The 22,671-nt window shown below is 36.5% G+C and overlaps 2 protein-coding genes across 4 annotated transcripts in view; both read left to right on the top strand.

Moving 5' to 3' along the window:
• LOC128206511 (glutaminase liver isoform, mitochondrial-like) overlaps positions 1-17,606 on the top strand; it is a 51,042-nt gene extending 33,436 nt beyond the window's left edge. For all 3 annotated transcript variants that reach the window (XM_052909041.1, XM_052909043.1, XM_052909042.1), the window contains 9 exons: positions 497-588; positions 1,938-1,996; positions 4,419-4,485; positions 5,967-6,017; positions 6,855-7,031; positions 7,841-7,972; positions 8,520-8,674; positions 12,697-12,837; positions 14,711-17,606. In XM_052909041.1, coding sequence (XP_052765001.1) covers positions 497-588; positions 1,938-1,996; positions 4,419-4,485; positions 5,967-6,017; positions 6,855-7,031; positions 7,841-7,972; positions 8,520-8,674; positions 12,697-12,837; positions 14,711-15,008 — 1,172 coding nt within the window. In that variant the 3' untranslated portion in view covers positions 15,009-17,606. The remainder of the gene's footprint in view (positions 1-496; positions 589-1,937; positions 1,997-4,418; positions 4,486-5,966; positions 6,018-6,854; positions 7,032-7,840; positions 7,973-8,519; positions 8,675-12,696; positions 12,838-14,710) is intronic.
• Positions 1-22,671, top strand: part of LOC128204926 (neo-calmodulin-like) — a 363,327-nt gene that overhangs the window by 155,223 nt on the left and 185,433 nt on the right. The gene's annotated exons all lie outside the window — the stretch shown is intronic.

Below are 22,671 nucleotides of genomic sequence, written 5' to 3'. Positions count from 1 at the left end.
ACAGAAAGTCCCATAACTCTGTCTTTAGTTATTGTCTTGTTATGTCCGTTGTTATTTTGAGGAAAAAAAATGATGAGCATTGGTGTTTGCTCTTGTTTAACTAGCATGCAGATCTGTAATTTAAGATAAATGTTCATAGAACGATGTTTATGTCTACCGCTTTATTTACGCACGATAAGACTGGACATTGTGGTTTCACCTTAGGCAGTCACCCTAGTCACTTTAGAGTTATGACCTTTGAATTACTGCATTAACGTAATATTTATGTTTTCTCGCTATGACTTAAGGAGCTATAGTGTATCAATTGCCAAACAATATGTGTATGGGCAGAATTTCTTGACCAGGTTTGTTTACTAGCCATGTCACCCCAGTCACTATAGAGTTATAGCCCTTGGATTACTTAAATTACACAAACATTGGAAAGTAAGTCAATCAAAACTATGTTAAACTTGTAGCAGTTTGCTTCTCTTGTTGATATATCATTTCTCATTTTCAGACAAGCCCCACAATCCAATGATAAACGCTGGTGCCATTAGTGTTTGCTCTCTTTTAAAACAGAATCTCAATCTGGCCGACAGGTTTGACTATGTAAGTATGAATTAACAGTGATTTTTTATGGTCTTTACACTAATAATAAAGTTATTTCCCCCCGAAAATCAACATATATTTTTGTAGATTTCATAAAATGTCCATGGAACAGTTAATTTGATTGTTACCAATAAAACAAAAGTGCTTTTCTTGAAAAACAAACAAACAGTAGATTGATTGTTCAGACTTTTTCAAAAGTTTACAACATTTTTAACTTTCTGGGGGACATTTCAATTAAGGGGTTGAGTTGTAACCACAATATCTAACAGCCGTTTAAAAATCAAAATGGCATTACATTTTTTTTATTTCTTCAACTTCATGGTCATTTTCAGTGCTGGATTTAGTTCAATTCACACAAATTTGTAGCAAAATAATGCAACTAGTACACTAAGATTCCAATATTCGGCTAAAATCGACGAATATCTTTATTGAAACGGCTAACCAGATTGTTACTGCTCTGGAAGTGTGATGAATACAATTGTGATCTATTGTATTTCTAACAAAATTTGAAATAACTGTTGTTTATATTTAAGTATGTGAGCCCATTTTGCAAATATTTTGTGTTTAAGAAGAACAACAATTTTCTTTATCATGTTGTTTAATTCAACAAAGTTCCGAACAATAGGCCCATTGTTTACAAGAACAGTAATCGAGGGGTAAATGCTAAAAGGTTCTTAGTGACATTAAATAAAGAAGCAGATAGAACCTTTTTGCTTTCACCCCCAAGTTATTAAACAGATAACAAATAGTATTATAGTGAGCGAGTGAATTTGATTTGGCATATTAAGAATTTTCCCAATGTCTTGTAATTTTTTAGGAAATGATATCTAAGCGCAGGATGGAAAAAATTCCACACAAATCACTGATTAAAACTCTGTTCAAGAAATATTTCTTTGACGCAAAGCAGCATTCTTTCAGATCGTTTACATTTTTTCATTAGAGCTGTTTCACATTTTTTATCAAACAATAAACACAATTATCATTGGGAAAAACATGCTAGACAAAAAGTACGTCTTTTTTAAACTTTATTTATGTTAAAGAAAAAGATATATTAAATTATACTAAGTCACTCTTGTAGGCACAATGTTTCACGACATATTGTGTTGTTAGGGAAACTGAAAAACCCAGAGAAAAAACCCGCTTGCCAGGCAGGGAATCAAACCTGGGTTGAATTGATGAGAAGCGAGAGCAAACTTTAACTGCACTTGCTGTACAACCACTAATAGCACTGCATTAATATTTGTCATTTAGTAGTATATGTACATAAGATAATCGGACAAATTTTGTTACTGATAATCAGTCATTATTCCAATATTCAATCAACACATTAGTGTACATGTTTTTTTCAGGTAACCTCGATATTAAAAAGACTTACTGGCGGGGAATATCTGGCTTTCAACAATTCAGTGTAAGTACAACACTCGTGAAATTTATGAAAATATTTGGAATATATTTTGTTAGTTACATTAAGGTTTATTCACAAAAATTACCTAAACATTTTAATTATTTTTTTTTATATACAATTGCAAATCCATTTTGCTTTTACAAGTCGATGGTAGTTGCAATACTGACAATTGCACTCGTGTGACACATCATTTTGAGAAATGAATGAAATTCATTTACATGAAACATGGGGTACCTTGAAAATGAGATCCTTGATTATGCCCCCTTTCGAAGAAGAGGGTATATTGCTTTGCACAGGCATGTCGGTCGGTCGGTCCGTCAGTCCGTCAGTAGACCAAAGCTTGTCCGAGTGATAACTCAACAATTCCTGGACATATGGTCATGAAACTTGATATGAAGGTTGGGCCTGACCAGTAGATGACCCCTATTGATTTTAGGGCTCATCAGGTCAAAGGTCAAGGTCACAGTGACCTTGAAAGGTAAAAGGTTGTCCGAGTGATAACTCGACAATGCCTGCACCTATGGCCCACAAACTTGACTTGGAGGTTGGGCCTAACCAGTAGATGACCCCTATTGATTTTAGGGCTCATCGGGTCAAAGGTCAAGGTCACAGTGACCTTGAAAGGTAAAAGGTTGTCCGAGTGATAACTCGACAATGCCTGCACCTATGGCCCACAATCTTGACTTGGAGGTTGGGCCTGACCAGTAGATGACCCCTATTGTTTTTGGGGGTCATCGGGCCAAAGGTCAAGGTCACAGTGACTTTGAATGATAAAAGGTTGTCCGAGTGATAACTCAACAATGCCTGCACCCATGGCCCTCAAACTTGACTTGGAGGTTGGGCCTGACCAGTAGATGATCCCTATTGATTTTAGGGGTCAAGGTCACAGTGACTTTGAAAGCAAACTTGACAATTCCTGGACCTATTGTCATCAAACTTGACATGAAGGTTGGGCCTGACCAGTAGATGACCCCTCTTGACTTTGGGGGTTATCAGGCCAAGGTCAAGGTCACAATAACCTTTAACACAAAAAAGTTAACAAATCATCTCCCAGTGATATCTCAACAATGCCTGAACCTATTATCATCAGACTTGACATTGAAGTTGGGCCTGACCAGGAGATGACACTTATTGATTTTAGGAGTCATTGGGTCAAAGGTCAAGTTCACAGTGACCTTTAATGCGAAAATGTTTCATGTGATAATTCGACAATGCCTGAACCCATGGACCTCAAACTTGACTTGGTGTTGTGTCTGACCTGTAGATGACCCCTTATGATTTTAGGGGTCATCGGGTCAAAGGTCAAGGTTACAGTGACCTGGAACGAAAAAAGCTTGTCTGTGTGATAACTTGTCAATGCCTGCACCCATGGTCCTCAAACTTGACATTTAGATTTTTGGTGACCAGCTGATGGCTCCTATGGATTTTGAGGTCATAGAGTCAAAGGTCATGGTCATAACACACTCTATCCTCAAACTTTGAATGGTCATAATCTTATAACTGCCTCAATGGCATCCAATGTCATTGACAAATCAGCTGTCATTTCAGTCCATGCATATTTCATTCAATTGTCCATAGAATCCTGACAACATGGCGCTCAGGGGGAGGGGGGGGGAGGCATAATGTTTGACAAACATCTCTTGTTTCATAAGCAGTGCTTAACATACAAAATGGCCTAGCTACAATCCTGAAAGAATTCATTTAACTTAATGCCAAGTGCTAATGTCTGTCGGTCCTTCCGTCTGTTGATAGACCAAGGCTTGGAGTCAAAAGTCAAGGTCACAGTGACCTTGCGAAAAGGTTGTCCCAGTGATAACTTGACAATGCCTGCACCCATAGCCCGCACAATGACCTTAACAGGAAAAGGTTGTTAAAGCTTGTCTGATTGGTAACTCAACATTGCCTGGACCTATGACACTCAAACTTGACTTCGAGGTTGGGTCTTACTAGTAGATGACCCCTATTGATTTATGGGTCAGCAGGTCAAAGGTTAAGGTTACAATGCCCTGACCGCAAAAAAGCTTGTCTGTCAGACTGTGTGATAACTCGACAATGCTTGCATCAATGCTCTCGAACTTAACTTTTAGGTTGGGGTGACCAGTAGATGACCCCTATGGATTTTGAGGTCATAGAGTCAAAGGTCAAGGTCACAACTTATATTGGTCATTTAAATTTGCATCATATTTACTTATTCCCTGCAGATAAGAGGATACATGTTTGTCTGCAAATATCAGTCATCATCTGAACATGATTAAAAACTGTACCTACTATCCTCACACCAGCTGTCATTTTGGTCCATGCATATTTCATTCAGTTTCCAGTCGTAAGTTTGCTTATTTACATTGAAATGAATATTGAATCAATTAGTAGTATGTAACCTTGTGGTAGCATGAGTGATGACTGAAGAAATATGTTCACATTGCAGGTTCCTATCTGAGCGTGAGACAGCAGACAGGAACTTTGCTTTGGCATACTACATGAGGGAGAAAAAGGTATACATAAACATTCAGTATAACTTGGATTCCTTTCTTTTATGCCCAATAAAGGCGACCTATAGTTGTTGCACTGTGTGTTCTAGCTTTAGTATTGTGTCTCAGCTGTAACTTTCTCTTCTGTTTTTAGCTCTACTGGCCAAAGGCCAGAAGAGCTTATGCGATGGTAATGTGTACGTAGTATGTGCATCCGTGCGTTCGTGCGTCTGTAAACAATTGCTTGTGAACACGATACAGTCTTCAGTTTTGATTGTATCTCGATGAAACTTGTACAGTATCTAGATATCCATTAGAGCTGGGTTCCTTTCGAAAACCAGCCAGATCCGCCCATGCATGCCTAGATTATGGCCTTTGATAGTATAAAAAAATGTTATTGTGTAAACAATTGGTTGTGAACACGATACAGTTCAGTTTTTATTGTATCTCAATGAAACTTGTACAGTATCTAGATATCCATTAGAGCTCGGTTCCTTTCGAAAACCAGCCAGATCTGCCCATGAATGCCTAGATTATGGGCCATGAAAGTTTTAAAGAAATGCTCTCTATTTTTAGCCAGGTCTGCATGAGCGAATTCTATTTTAAGCCAAGTTTACATGTACATGTAAATTCAAGTCTAGATTTAAGGGAGACAATTTGCAAGTCTAGGATTTTGAGAGACAATTTGCTTTTTGCTTCTGCAGCTGATTTTGTGAATTACTCTGCCTTGTTCTTGTTGAAAGCCCAAAGGCCATTTTTTAGCTTTAAGTTCTGTAGTTTGCGCATTTATCTTAACAAAATTGGTTGTGAATGTTTAAGTTATGCACCTGGTGTCATTACTGGCCACACCCAGGGTTCACAGGTTTGGTAAACATAAATCTGGAAAGATTTGAAAATCTTTTTGTGTGTTCGTGCATCCATCTCAGCACAATTGATTGTGAATGTTTGTTCAAATTGATCAATGTTGTCCTAGGATGCCCTTGACTTTGACCTTTTGACCAACTTTTTTTTAACTTTTAAAACTACAGAAATTTTTACTATGAGTACAGTTTTGAAAGCATTTTTTTTTTGTCAGATGACTTTTACTTGGCACATATTAAAATAGTTCATGGAACTAATCTGCTTACAATACTTTCTGGGCTCAGATGTTGAACGTGCTACATTTTCAGGTAAGCCAAACACAAAACATAAACCATATGTCTGTTGCCTTTTACCCATACATACATGCTCTGGATTGATATGACCACAAAAGCCATGCCAGTAGAGCATAGGCCCTTTTGGGCCTCTTGTTTTTTTTTACTTTGGTATATGAAATTTCTCACTGAAGAACAAGTGGCTAGCACTCTGACATGGCCATTTTGAGGGCATTGTCACATTCCTGTGACAGCGCTTGGTTTGCTAAAACAAATACAAAATAATGTCAGAGCTTTGTCAATAGCTTTCGCTTTTATGTTGACCAAAGTTAATAAAACTAGTCTGTCATATTGATGTCATTGTATTTTCAGTGTTTTCCTGAAGGATGTAACTTAATGGAGACTCTAGATTTCTATTTCCAAGTAAGTGTGTATTAAATGAAGTTGATGGCTTTATCATTCAAGTATTTTTAAAGCTTATTGCTGAGAGATTCTACGAAGTATGATGCTAGGTGACCTCATGTTATGATACCAATATTTCAAGGGTTGACTTGGCTTCAACATTTTACCTTTTTGAGTTGCGTATATTTTCATAATATTCCCTTATGGTTATTTACCGGTAATTATTTTTGAGGTCTTTCTTCTAAAAAGACGAGGTATTAGTAATAGCCTTGGTGTCTTCTTTGTCATGGTGCAAAAACTTAAAACTTCACCATAACGTCAGAACTATTCAAGACATTCAAATTAAATGTGGTCAAATGTTGCCGGTAACAAAGCGAACAAGGCTCTGACTTGTAGAAGGCAAGTTCTTGCAAAACAGGCAAGTTCTTGCCCCAATATCATGAAAAAACTTAAGTCAAATCTCATTCTCAGTCTCAACTCATTTTACCATATAGCATTAAAGTTATTAAACATAACATATGATTTTACACCTTTTGAAAGCTATTCAGTCAAATAATATGTCTTTGGTCAAGATTCCAAGGAAAAATAAATGTAAAGCCAAAAATGTATTTGAGTACAATTTTTTGTTTGTTTTTTTAACAACTACTCGAGTATATTTTTTGCTCTGGAATTAAGTTTCTTTCAAATATTGACAAAATCTTTTTATCAACTAATTCTATGATTTAAAATAAAACTATGCATTGATGTTTTAAATTGAGTTGAGATTGAGATTTGAGTATTTTTGTGATATTGGGGCCTGGCGTTCCCTAAGCAGTGCTCTTGTGTTTATTTTAACACTGACCTTTCTATTCACTTCAGATGTGTTCTCTAGAGGTGACATGTGAGTCAGGGGCGGTGATAGCGGCCACTCTTGCCAACGGGGGGATATGTCCTATAACTGGTGACAAAGTGTTGTCTGCTTCGTCTGTTCGTGACACTCTCTCACTCATGTTATCGTGTGGCATGTACGACTATTCGGGGGAGTTTGCTTTCAAGGTTTGTTCATACTGTTAGCTATGTCAACTTATTAAATCCAAAATCAAGTGATTTAAAAAAAATCTTAGTTTTATTAAGCTATATTAGCAGAAAATAGTGATCTAAAATTATCAAACGAAATTTGGTTATTTCATGTTTAAACCTCAATATTTTTACACATTAATGTCACTATGGCACCAAAGGGTGCTTCCTCATATCTTGTGACAAATCTTCAATTTAAGTATTCTTTAAATGTTGCTTTTGTTGAAGATTTTAAGACCAGGTATGTTGCTGAAAGTATTTTAAAGGGACTAGATACCAAATGAACTCAAAATTGGCAAATACAGTATTTCCTTAAAACAGCTTTTATGATGCCGATAATACATCATTTTACATGATTAAAAGAATATTTCGTTGCTGTGTTAGCTAAGTTTAAAAATAGTGCATAATGGTTTCCCAGTTTATAGTGTATATATTTAGCATGTGAAAGTCATGTGATTAGTACAAATAAATATACCCAAGCTATTTTTAACTTTATTGGAATTTGTGTAGTAGACAGATCCAATAAATTTTGAATTGGAAAATATGCAAAACTGCGAAAGATACGCCATTAGCGATGTGATACATCAGTAAAAAAGATTCAATGCATTGTATGCAACAATAATAATTTTATGTAAGTTTTTGACCTATTTCTTCTCTTACAATGGTTTCATCTGGTGTCTAGTCCCTTTAAAAGCCTTAATAAAAAAATGATTAAAAATAATTGTTGACATACAGTACATGTTAATTATAGTAATGCACTACATGTATGGTCTATAATATTGATGCAGGTTGGTCTCCCAGCCAAGTCCGGTGTGTCAGGTGTCATACTGATAGTTGTGCCAAACAAGATGGGCTTCTGTACCTGGTGCCCAGCCCTCGATAAGTGGGGCAACAGCGTGAGAGGCGTCCAGTTTGCTAGGGTAGGCCAAACTTGATACTAATGACAATATGATAATAATACTACATGTGTATACTAGTGACTCTCGACATGTAATACAAGTGAACAGCCTTACTTCATGTGTGAACTTCTACCCTTCTTACTAGTAAACCATCACATTTAAAACTAGTCAACCTTCAAACATCATTTTATTGAAGAACGTAGAGTCATACCAATGAAGTTTACACTAAATACTAGTGACCAGCCACAATTTTATACTAGCTCCAAACTTGATCCTGGTGAACCTCAATATTCACACTAGTGGAACTTCACACTTTATACTAGCGAGCCTCCAAACTAGACTTAAATAGCTTATTTTGGTGCTATAATATCTCAAAATCAGTAATTTCCGGCCAAATTTTACTTGAAATAAAGTATATTAATAAAGTCTTTAATAAAATTATTGATAGTATAACCTTCAAGTGATACTAAAAGAACACGTATATGGGTCACCAAAAATGAATAACAATTATATCCGATGTCTTGTTTAAATGATATTTTATTTATTCATCCGATACCTTGATTTGCAGGACCTGGTGGCTAAGTTCAACTTCCATCACTATGACAACCTGAAGTTCACGGCGAAGAAGATAGATCCGTGTATTCAGACAATTGAATCTCGTGCGTCTGAAGTTGTTAATCTGTTGTTTAGCGCTTACAACTGCGATGTGTCAGCGTTGAGGAGGTATTGTTTTTTTAACTTGCATGACAAAATCCCCGTGATCACACCCAGCACATGGGTCAAATTTCCTCTAATTTTATGATTTTCCAAGATTATTTACCATACATATAATATAAAATATGAAATATTTCATCATTTCTACCCACAAATAATATATATTAAGATAGTTTTGAGATATAGGGGGCAATTTGTGCGTCTATGATAAAAAAATGATGAGAGAGGGTTTTGCATGTACCTATGGTAATTTCTTCTGAGCGTGTATCTATGATAATTGCTTCTGAGCATGTACCTATGATAGTTGCTTCTGAGCATGTACCTATGATAATTGCTTCTGAGCATGAACCTATGATAATTGCTTCTGAGCATGTACCTATGATAATTGCTTCTGAGCATGTACCTATGATAATTGCTTCTGAGCATGTACCTATGATAATTGCTTCTGAGCATGTACCTATGATAATTGCTTCTGAGCATGTATCTATGATAATTGCTTCTGAGCATGTACCTATGATAATTGCTTCTAAGCGTGTACCTATGATAATTGCTTCTGAGCATGTACCTATGATAGTTGCTTCTGAGCATGTACCTATGATAATTGCTTCTGAGCATGTATCTATGATAGTTGCTTCTGAGCATGTACCTATGATAATTGCTTCTGAGCGTGTACCTATGATAATTGCTTCTGAGCATGTACCTATGATAGTTGCTTCTGAGCATGTACCTATGATAATTGCTTCTGAGCATGTATCTATGATAGTTGCTTCTGAGCATGTACCTATGATAATTGCTTCTGAGCATGTACCTATGATAATTGCTTCTGAGCATGTACCTATGATAATTGCTTCTGAGCATGTATCTATGATAGTTGCTTCTGAGCATGTACCTATGATAGTTGCTTCTGAGCATGTACCTATGATAATTGCTTCTGAGCGTGTACCTATGATAATTGCTTCTGAGCATGTACCTATGATAATTGCTTCTGAGCATGTACCTATGATAATTGCTTCTGAGCGTGTACCTATGATAATTGCTTCTGAGCATGTACCTATGATAATTGCTTCTAAGCGTGTACCTATGATAATTGCTTCTAAGCGTGTACCTATGATAATTGCTTCTGAGCATGTACCTATGATAATTGCTTCTGAGCATGTACCTATGATAATTGCTTCTGAGCGTGTACCTATGATAATTGCTTCTGAGCATGTACCTATGATAATTGCTTCTGAGCATGTACCTATGATAATTGCTTCTGAGCATGTACCTATGATAATTGCTTCTGAGCGTGTACCTATGATAATTGCTTCTGAGCATGTACCTATGATAGTTGCTTCTGAGCATGTACCTATGATAATTGCTTCTGAGCATGTATCTATGATAGTTGCTTCTGAGCATGTACCTATGATAATTGCTTCTGAGCATGTACCTATGATAATTGCTTCTGAGCATGTACCTATGATAATTGCTTCTGAGCATGTATCTATGATAGTTGCTTCTGAGCATGTACCTATGATAGTTGCTTCTGAGCATGTACCTATGATAATTGCTTCTGAGCATGTACCTATGATAATTGCTTCTGAGCATGTACCTATGATAATTGCTTCTAAGCGTGTACCTATGATAATTGCTTCTGAGCGTGTACCTATGATAATTGCTTCTGAGCATGTACCTATGATAATTGCTTCTAAGCGTGTACCTATGATAATTGCTTCTAAGCGTGTACCTATGATAATTGCTTCTGAGCATGTACCTATGATAATTGCTTCTGAGCATGTACCTATGATAATTGCTTCTGAGCGTGTACCTATGATAATTGCTTCTGAGCATGTACCTATGATAATTGCTTCTGAGCGTGTACCTATGATAGTTGCTTCTGAGCGTGTACCTATGGTAATTGCTTCTGAGCGTGTACCTATGATAATTGCTTCTGAGCGTGTACCTATGATAATTGCTTCTGAGCATGTACCTATGATAGTTGCTTCTGAGCATGTACCTATGATAATTGCTTCTGAGCATGTACCTATGATAATTGCTTCTGAGCATGTACCTATGATAATTGCTTCTGAGCATGTACCTATGATAATTGCTTCTGAGCATGTACCTATGATAGTTGCTTCTGAGCATGTACCTATGATAGTTGCTTCTGAGCATGTACCTATGATAATTGCTTCTGAGCATGTACCTATGATAATTGCTTCTGAGCATGTACCTATGATAGTTGCTTCTGAGCATGTACCTATGATAATTGCTTCTGAGCATGTACCTATGATAGTTGCTTCTGAGCATGTACCTATGATAGTTGCTTCTGAGCATGTACCTATGATAGTTGCTTCTGAGCATGTACCTATGATAGTTGCTTCTGAGCATGTACCTATGATAATTGCTTCTGAGCATGTACCTATGATAGTTGCTTCTGAGCATGTACCTATGATAATTGCTTCTGAGCATGTACCTATGATAGTTGCTTCTGAGCATGTACCTATGATAGTTGCTTCTGAGCATGTACCTATGATAATTGCTTCTGAGCATGTACCTATGATAGTTGCTTCTGAGCATGTACCTATGATAATTGCTTCTGAGCATGTACCTATGATAATTGCTTCTGAGCATGTACCTATGATAGTTGCTTCTGAGCATGTACCTATGATAATTGCTTCTGAGCATGTACCTATGATAATTGCTTCTGAGCATGTACCTATGATAATTGCTTCTGAGCATGTACCTATGATAATTGCTTCTGAGCATGTACCTATGATAATTGCTTCTGAGCATGTACCTATGATAATTGCTTCTGAGCGTGTACCTATGATAGTTGCTTCTGAGCATGTACCTATGATAATTGCTTCTGAGCATGTACCTATGATAATTGCTTCTGAGCATGTACCTATGATAATTGCTTCTAAGCGTGTACCTATGATAATTGCTTCTGAGCATGTACCTATGATAATTGCTTCTGAGCATGTACCTATGATAATTGCTTCTGAGCATGTACCTATGATAATTGCTTCTAAGCGTGTAACTATGATAATTGCTTCTGAGCGTGTACCTATGATAGTTGCTTCTGTACATGTACCTATGATAGTTGCTTCTGAGCGTGTACCTATGATAATTGCTTCTGAGCATGTACCTATGATAATTGCTTCTGAGCATGTACCTATGATAATTGCTTCTGAGCATGTACCTATGATAGTTGCTTCTGAGCATGTACCTATGATAATTGCTTCTGAGCATGTACCTATGATAATTGCTTCTAAGCGTGTACCTATGATAATTGCTTCTGAGCATGTACCTATGATAGTTGCTTCTAAGCGTGTACCTATGATAATTGCTTCTGAGCATGTACCTATGATAATTGCTTCTGAGCATGTATCTATGATAGTTGCTTCTGAGCATGTACCTATGATAATTGCTTCTAAGCGTGTACCTATGATAATTGCTTCTGAGCATGTACCTATGATAATTGCTTCTAAGCGTGTACCTATGATAATTGCTTCTAAGCGTGTAACTATGATAGTTGCTTCTGAGCGTGTATCTATGATAGTTGCTTCTGAGCATGTACCTATGATAATTGCTTCTGAGCATGTACCTATGATAATTGCTTCTGAGCATGTACCTATGATAGTTGCTTCTGAGCATGTATCTATGATAGTTGCTTCTGTACATGTACCTATGAAACTTACTCCTGAGCATGGCCATATAATAATTACTTCTGAGCGTGTACCTATGATAGTTGATTTTGAGCGTGTACCTATGATAGTTGCTTCTGAGCGTGTACCTATGATAATTGATTCTGAGCATGTACCTATGGAAGTTGCTTTTTATACCTTTTTTATACAGAAAGCTACTCAGTGATGAAACAAGACAATTTTAGAGTTAATCATTGAAAATGGCTACTTCTGTGGCTGTTAAAAAAGAACGGTAATTTTTTGCCTGCATAGAAACTGTTTCTTGAATCTGCTGTTAAAAATTTATTTTAAGGTTAAATATCAATGGTTCAAACTGGTAATGTGATTTTATCAATTCTTCAGGTACGCTCTCAGTGATCTAGATATGGACCAGGCGGACTATGACGGCCGCACAGCACTTCACATCGGGTCTGCTGAGGGTCATGAGCCTGTTGTTAACTTCCTCATCAATAAGTGCAAGTGTAACCCCAATGTTGTGGACAGGTTTGTACATACCAGAAGCCAAGTGTAACCCTAACATTGTGGACAGGTTTGTACATAATAGAAGCCAAGTGTAACCCCAACATTGTGGACAGGTTTGTACATAACAGAAGCCAAGTGTAACCCCAATGTTGTGGACAGGTTTGTACATAGTAGAATCCAAGTGTAACCCCAACGTTGTGGACAGGTTTGTACATACCAGAAGCCAAGTGTAACCCCAATGTTGTGGACAGGTTTGTACATAATAGAAGCCAAGTGTAACCCGAACATTGTGGACAGGTTTGTACATAATAGAAGCCAAGTGTAACCCCAGCGTTGTGGACAGGTTTGTACATAACAGAAGCCAAGTGTAACCCCAATGTTGTGGACAGGTTTGTACATAATAGAAGCCAAGTGTAACCCCAATGTTGGCTACAGGTTTGTACATAATAGAAGCCCAGTGTAACCCCAACGGTGTGGACAGGTTTGTACATAATAGAAGCCAAGTGTAACCCTATTGTTGTGGACAGGTTTGTACATAATAGAAGCCAAGTGTAACCCCAATGTTGTGGACAGTTTGTACATACCAGATACAAAGAGTAACACAATATTGTTGACAGGCTTGAACCAGAAGCCAGGTGTAACCCTTATGTTGTGGACAGGTTTGAACATACCAGAAGCAAGTGTAACACAATGTTGTGAACAGGTTTGTACATACCAGAAGCCCAGTATTACCCTGATGTTGTGTACAGGCTTGAACATACCAGAAGCCAGGTGTAACCCTAATGTTGTAGACATGTTTGATCATTCCAGAAGCCAAGGGTAACACAATGGTGTGGACAGACTTGAACATAACAGAAGCCAAGTGTTACCCTAATGTTGTGGACAGGTTTGATCATTCCTGAAGCCAAGGGTAACACAATGTTGTGAACAGGTTTGTACGTACCAGAAGCCCAGTATTACCCTGATGTTGTGGACAGGCTTGAACATACCAGAAGCCAGGTGTTACCCTAATGTTGTGGACAGGTTTGATCATTCCAGAAGCCAAGGGTAACACAATGGTGTGGACAGGTTTGAACATACCAGAAGCCAGGTGTTACCCTAATGTTGTGGACAAGTTTGATCATTCCTGAAGCTAAGGGTAACACAATGGTGTGGACAGGCTTGAACATACCAGAAGCCAGGTGTTACCCTAATGTTGTGGACAAGTTTGAACATACAAGAAGCAAGTGTAACACAATGTTGTGGACAGGTTTGTACAAACCAGAAGCCCAGTGTTACCCTGATGTTGTAGACAGGTTTGATCATTCCAGAAGCCAAGTGTAACACAATGTTGTGGACAGTTTGTACATACCAGAAGCCAGATGTAACACAATGTTGTCTACGGTTTTGTACATACCAAATTACTTAAGCTTGTTTGTGAAAACAGCTATATTCTTTTACAAGTAACGCTTAATGCTGTTTCATGGGTAGAAACCATTACTGGTGTCCTTTATGAGAGGCAAAGAGAAAAAAACATGATGGGGCTTAAACCCACAACGTCTTTGGTGAAAGGCATATTTTCTGTTGATAGGTTGTGACGTGTTTTTGTAAGGCCTAAAAATTGACCTGATGTAAATATTGGGAGACTGACAAAATTCCCACCCCAGACAATCTACTGTTGTTTGTGAAAAATTGTGTTGTGAAAAAAATAGGAAAATGAAATACAATATAAATTATACAATTAATATTTTAAATGACCTTTGAAAATGGCAGGAAAAGTTGAGTAATATATCTGGGTTTTTTTGTCCCACTATGCAAAATTAAGTTGCTGGGGTTTTGTAAGCGGGGCATTTTGACCATCTCCGGTATTGCGGATGCCTTAAATGCATTTACATAATGAGAGTCCTTGTTTCAGATGGGGATTCACTCCCCTAGATGATGCAGTGAGGTTTGGCCACACCAAGGTGATCAGTATACTGAAGGAAGCCATGAATCAATACAACGCTAACGAAAAAATCGACAGAAGTTTTGCAGCCATTGATAGCGTGACTTACAGCGATATTGCTTTTAAGGCAGTAAGAACGGTTGACGATGCATCCACGAATTTAATGGATAGAAAGACATCGTCTGATGAAGTGATTTACAATATTGATAATGCTCACAATGAATTGGAGGGCGAAATTCGTACGTTGGATAAAGATTATGATAAATGATGATTGAAGAAATACAAAAAAATTATTCTGCGAGTGTTACTGATGAAGTGGAATCTTTATGATTAAGAAGGCCAGAGGGATCTTTATATAGGACTTCCTTAATTAAATTGTTTCTTTGAAGTGGATCAACCAATCTTCAGCTCATCAGAAAAAAATATAGCTTTTATCACAGCATTGGTGTGATTGTTTGTTTGCAAAAACTTAAAACTTCGCCATTACTCAAAAGACAATCAAGATATTTCAGTGAAACATTAAACACATGTTGCCAGAGAATATATGTACCGGGTATCTGTACAGCATGTCCCATAACTCTGGCTTTATTAATTGTTGAGTTATGCCCCTTGTTTGACTAAAGAAGACAATGACGCTCTTGTTTATGTGTTAACACTTACAAATATACATGATTTTGACTAGTCTCTGCTCCCTTAATGAGAACTCTATTTGTGTTAATTCTTAAATGGAAATTGTAATTTGGGCCACAGGCCTGCGCTACAGTATGTTTTATATTATGTTGGTTTTAATGGTACATGTTTAGGTTGTAGGACCCAGCCCCCAACCATTTCCAAGACCCCTCCCCCTCCTTTTAAATAAATTATTAATCTTTTATTTTGTGACATGATATGGGATGGGAGGAGGGGAATTTTGTCCACCTAAAAAAATTAGGGGGGGGGGGGTGATTTGTCAATCTCTAGCCTTTCTGTTATGTTAGACCATTATTCAATCATCAGAAAACAATGGTAACTTTAATATTTCGCTAGATTTTAAAAACACATCTTGAACATTCTGTGAATATTTGTGAATGTAGTGATTCTTTGTGAAATTAAGACAATCTGTAGCTAGTGCTTTGCAAAATTGTCCTTTCTTGTTTTTTTTTGTACCTCCATGTATCCATCCGCCCAATGGCGACCCTTCTGTAGCTTTGTTTTATATAATGTAGGGTGAACTAGAGATATTTTGTAGGTACATGTATGTTTGTTATTATGAGTCACTCTAGTTGACCTTTTTTCCCATTAAGGACAAATTGCTCTTTGATTTTAAGTTGAAGCAGAAGTCAATCGAATTTAGATGCAAACAAAATAATTGTACAATGAAATTCTATCAGTATTATGCTCCACCATGGGATGTCGGCCACAAGGGGGATTAAGACATGTCGGCCACACGGGGGATTAAGACATGTCTGCCACACGGGATTAAGACATGTTGGCCACACGGGGGATTAAGACATGTCTGCCACATGGGGGATTGAGACATGTCTGCCACACAGGGGTTTAAGACATGTCTGCTACATGGGGTATTAAGACATTTCTGCCACATGGGGGATTGAGACATGGCAAATTGCAAATTTTGTTGTCCTATTCCACCCCAAATCCTTTCTGTTTTAAAAATCTTTAAAGACTATTTCCAGGGTGGCGCTGGCAAGGTCTTTCAAAATCCTGCCATTGGGAATCAACTACTGGTATCTTAAGTCCCCTTTGGGCATCAACACACCCTCCGCTCCCCCCCCCCCTCCCCTATGTGGTATCCGAACAAGTTTTTGTTGTTTTGTCTACCTGTATCAAACTATCAGCGTAACTTTTTTTGCAACAATTTTTTTTTTATATTTATCATTATTGTGTCGCCTTTCAAATCCAACTACATGTATTTGTTTTTCAATGGTTTAGTATTGAGGTTTTAAACTTTATAAGGCTGCACACTTTTGATCACATATCATAAGGCAACAAAATCTGAAATTTATCATTCATTGTGTCGCCTTTTATATACCACTATAAGCTTTTCAATGATTTAGTGTTGAGTCTTCAAAATTGATTTTGAGGTCAATAGGTCAGAAGTCAAGGTCATGAGATTTTATTGATATTTCTGTATTCAGTGTTTCTAGAACTCTTTTGTTGATATTCTTGCTTTATGACAAGAACATCCCATAAGATTTGATTTTATCTTTAGTGACTGATTGTATTTTTTGGAATTATTGTACAGTACTGGCTTTAATATGCATTTACAAGCTAGAAGAGGCTCTTATGAAACATAACAGTTAATTTTCATGGCTGCATGTTTGTGCTATTCTTTTCAAGTATTTTGTTTTATTATGCATGTCTTTCATGACAGTTTTTTATGTTTACATGAATCTCAATTATATTTTAACTTTTACATCATGAAATAGGATATTATACATGTATACCGGTAACCAAAGCCATTATAATCATGGTGGTTTTCTTTTCTACATCGTTTTATTACCATATTTAGGTCAAAGAAAAAAGTCAAGGTGTTGTCATAGACTTGGTGTCGTTTTCCGGAGCAGCAGCAGCAAAGTACAAAAACTTTGGCAGTAACTCAATACAACTTTTTGAGATATTCACATGGAACTGTGTACACATGTAACCATCGACAATTTGCTTGTGTAGCGTTGCCCATAACTTGAATAATAATCGATTTATTACCGTTGATTGACTGGGAAAAACGGTGAGCGTTTGCAACCTTCTGTAATGATCTTGTCCATTTTACATCAGTTTATTTTAGTTTATGACTTATTATCAACTTACTATGATCAATTGTTAACTGTATCAAAGAGTGTATTTTGTTTGTGTACAATTAAATAAAAGAAAAAAGGCAACATTTTTATTGTTTTCTTTTTTATAATATTATTATCCACTTAATCTAAAGGCATGATGTTGGACTACAGTATAGTATACACATATATCCGTCACATAGGTTGGACACTAAAATATGGCCCTTCAGTCTTCTTTGATATTGTGAAGACAGTAATAACTAAGAAATTCAAAAAGTGTCCTCGAGCTTATTAAAAATATATTTGAATATATTGATATAAAATATATACAGTGATGGTATTTTTTCAAGTAAAAGTCTAATAATTGTATTGAAATGTCATATTACTTTTTTAACAAAATCAAAGGACTGTATATGCTGTAGGAAATATTGTGTATTCCATGTGCTAATTGTCAAAAGACGTAATTATTTGCAACATTGGTATAATTAGTAGAAGACTGATAAAAACCTCCTTCCACCCTTTTAAAGATCTCAGGCTTGTTTCTTTTCGCATTGCAAAAAAAACCTTCGTGGATATTTGTCCGCCTTGTGACGTGGCGTTACTTGCACGAAATCTACACATATTCCAATCTCCCGGCATCAGTCTGGAAGTGGAATAAAACTGGCCCGGAAATGTAAGTTATCCGCCGGCAAATATAGAAGAAATTCATGTCAAGTGAAGTCAATATTTGTTTATTGTCGGATATCATATAAGATAAGCTATGTATAGCTCTGTACTGACAGTTTCATCACAAAGATTAAAATGGCTCGTAAATGTCAGAATGATCAGAGAACCACCGGAGGAAGGACTGGCAATAGTGTCAATGTGGCAGATTGAAAGGATATTGTCATCAGCATAATTATAAAGGTCAGTATAGGACAAAGTGACAAATATCATTGATAGAGATGTTAAAAAGAATTAATACAACAGTTCCTTGAGCCACGCATTAAGTAACGTGTTTGAAAGTGCTCACCGTTTATCACCAAGTTTCACATTTTGCATTCTGTTGGTTAGATAATTGCTGACAAGATCAAGAACCTGACCGGAGACGCCATGTGTACTAACTTTCATAAGAAGGAGGTCGTATGGAAGACAATCAAAGGCTTTGGATAGGTCCATGAGTATGATCGTCACATATTTGTTATCATCTTTTTCTGCTCAAATGTGAGGCAACTGAATGGACACACTAATTAATACATCAAAACGCAGACAAAGATCAAATTAATTTATATGCATATGACTGGACTTGAGCAATAATATCTAGAATTAAAAGCTGAATCATCGTGAATGATTTTCAAACACATACATGAGTTTTGGTTTGGCCATTTTATGCAGTTTGCCTCTGTGTAACATTCAGTGTAAAATGCCAAGTTTTGCTACATCTTATAAACACATCCAAATAACGTATTCCAAGAGGTGGGATAATAACTGTAAAGTATTGTCAGGCCATAAATGGACATCCTATTGAGGAATCGGTTATACAAACTCTGCGGGAGATCAGTAAACAAATATCGCACTTATCTGATATATCAAAGATTGCTTTAAATTTATATATTTTTACCATAGTTCTTTTATAAAAGTGAAAAGACAACAATGTTCTTATCCCATGCTTAAACGGAAAAGCGCATTTGAAAATACATGTTTTTGAATATACTCATGAGCAGGAGCGATCAGATAATTTTAGAAGTATGTTAAATTCCTTCTAATTTTAATGTGTTTAAGGGTCACAAAATGAAAAGCTTAAAAGGGACCAAAATCTTAATATCACATTTATAATTTAAAAACACCAAACGAAAAAAGAGATATTTTCCTATCAAATTCCTAGGAGGAGGAAAAATACTTTAATAAATAGCTAAGCTTTGCCCGTTCGTATTATTTTCTCCTATACATTTCCATTGTAATCGGTAGCGCGAATGTGGATTCTGCATGGTCACAAAAGCTGGACATGAACAAATACCATGCCAAGCATATTTAAGCGGTACTAGCTGGAGAGTGCTCGTAGCGATAGAGGCCCAGAGTTTCAAAGTACCATTACCAAGATGCTTGCCAAACGAGGTGCCCACCACCATTACACGAGCTCTCGGCTAAACCACTGTCAAGTGGTTGAACGTATCAACCAGACTCTGAAGCAGGGCCTTTTTTAATGATGTTACGAAAACGAGTGTGACTCCTACTTGCCGGTTCAAGACGAGATCATGCGTATGTAATCCAATCATTTAACGGTACTTCTTTTGTGATAAGCCAAACCTCATATTCTGAAATGCTTCTCACATTATTGGCGCGTCGTTATTTTATATTTGAAGAAGTCGAATAGTAAAGATTTCTAAAATGCGTGGCCATTTTTCGATGGTAATTGTATACTCTGACAACGAGTATATGTTGTCGAGTTCCTGCTATTTCTTTTTCCTTTCATTATTTATTTACAATGTTAAACTTTCTGGGGTTTTTTTTTGTAAATCAGTTCATTTATTTACAACCACGTACTTTGGAAAATAACCCTCAGTGTATATCATTTGTTGATAAAAAAAAAATTGAGAAAATTAAATCTTTCCATTTTCTGACAGAGTAACATTAAAGAAAATATATACACTATTATTGAATATAATGCATGTATTAGGAGCTCTTGATACCAAATCCATCCAGACATGGAATATCAAAGTAAATGTTTATAAAAATAAGTACAAATAATGAAAAAAATGCTTGCTGTGTCACCACGGATGCTACCGCGGCGTCACGGACACTATATCAAGGATTTGCATCAACATGGTGTCGTTATCCGAAGCAGAAAGATCGCAATATTTTAGCGAGATGAATATTTTGAGCGGTTGTTCTAACCCAGAAAGAATTATTCATTATGAATTGATTTATAGTGTAAAAATATTGATATGTAAAGGATGCGTCACGAATACTGAAACTGTTGGTGATAATTGAACAAAGTGGACAAATCAAGTGTTAAGATACACGCTAAATTTAACTCAAAATCATGATATTTTTAATAGTGTATCAAGTATCAATTTAAAGCTCACTATTTTCCTACATATATATTAATGTGATCCTTTACCTGGACCATTATACATTGGAGTGTAGAACGATGTTGTTATGTGTTTATTGTTTAAAGCATTAAACGTTTGTTTTACTCTTTATTTTTTTATAGAAACGAACTCCTTTCCATTATCACTCAGAAGACACAATAGACCATGGAGAAAGTAATGAAAGTACTACAGCATTACTTGAACCTTATATCTGCTTGGACATGCGCATGCCTTTAATGTGTTTTGACATTATTTTCTAGAAATTTGTGACCAGACATTTCAACGAAAAAGCGTCAAATCATGTACTTGATATATTGTTCTGTTTTAAGTTAAAACAGAACAATATATCAAGTTTTTCTGTCATGGATGCACATATGAATACTGACAATAAACACACATTAAAAAGGCACTGCTTTCTTACTATAACTATATATTAATGTTTAGTTGAACATGTAAGATCAAACCGATATACAAAAAAAACAAAACTTCTTGGTCTCTTGTCTGATGGAGAAGTGTGTGTGTCTAAATCTTGTCTTTGCTTAGTGGTACTACGCAGAGGTGCCAGTGCTTTACTGCCAACATTTCGCATATTTTGTATTGTATTGTTGAATTCATGCCAAGATGGATTTGTTAGACAGCCACCACTTGCTTTATGAACACCAACATGCTGCTCTAGAGCATCCAGATTAAGTTTCGCGGCAAGCACAAATGGCCTATTGTACACAACAGCCCCACTTTCTCGACCAAGCTTAGGTCCCTTATAACAGGATCAAGCTCAGCACACTATTCTTGGTTTTATGTAAATTGTGTTATAGTCTTATGTTATGTAAAGTTAAGATGTTGGTGCTTCAAATGAACTTATCTTGACGATGATCACCATTAGCTATGTTTAACTTTATTTAGCTAAATGAAATAAGGTACCTTACCTTGTTAAGCTTAAGAATTTTCGAGAAACTGGACACAGATTGGAAAATTAATTCAAAACCTTTTTATATATTACAGCTAAAACAGTGTTTCGTTCTTTTTTTGAGAATTGTACTGGTCTCTCACCAACCACGTTTTGCAATTCTTAGAAAAATCCCCAAACTCACCTTTTACATATTCTAATCGAATGATTTTTATTTTTCTTGTCGAACAGTTCTTGTATTCATTATGTCACGTGCAGTTGATTCCAGTTTTTCCACAACTCGTGTGCCGTAAGGATGACGAAGACATAGGTGCAGCACTTCCAGCGATACATTACAACCGGAGCTCGCCATCATTTATTGTTGAGAATTTACTTTATCTGATTTAAAGGCAAATGCTATCCTGCTGCTGATGAAGTTGATATTGACTGATCCCAGTTTACCTGGGTGGGTCAGTACAGATACAGACTGTCATAAGATATCAAGTTTTTGATGACCTGGTAGCAGGGAAAACTCATAATACTTCATACAATTGAGGGGATCCTACGCCTACAAGTCGGCCATTGTTTTAAAAACGATAAAAGTAATAATTAAAAACTATACTATTACATGTATATTGAGAACTGCAATGTTTCTTGTTCTCAGCATTCGCGCGTCTTTAGTCTTTCATTGATTCTAGCGCGCCACTTCAAATTCAAAGTGAAATACCGGGGAGCGTCTTGATAAATCTAGGTTCCTCAGCCAAGGATACTAGATTGTTCTTCATAATAGTATACTTGTTTACGTGTTTGATTATCACAAATGGTGTCAACATTCCTTTAACTTGTCACCTTTCTTCTTCAAAGAGAAATCATTATGCAATGTATTTATATAAAATTGAGTCAACCTCTTAACATTGCACCATACTCCTCCTCCTCCTCCTCCTCCTCCTCATATCATACCCGCAACAGTTTATTTGACACGACTTTTGTCCTAAGCAACACAATGATAGTCCCAGCAATATTTTGGTGTACTGAAAGGCGGATTTAGTGGGGGTGCACCTGTCGATTCCCCCTTCAATTCTCCAAGGGAACTTTTTATGTAAATATCGGAGGAAAGTATAAAATACACATTTTTACCTTCTTGGCGGAATTACTAAACCCAATCCAGATATATCTATATCTTTACAATGCATCTTAGTTATA

The sequence above is a fragment of the Mya arenaria genome, chromosome 10 (genome assembly GCF_026914265.1).
Source record: "Mya arenaria isolate MELC-2E11 chromosome 10, ASM2691426v1".
Taxonomy (NCBI): Eukaryota; Metazoa; Mollusca; class Bivalvia; order Myida; family Myidae; genus Mya; species Mya arenaria.
The sequence above is the reverse complement of the archived record's forward strand: the minus strand, read 5'-3'. Positions and strand labels throughout refer to the sequence as shown.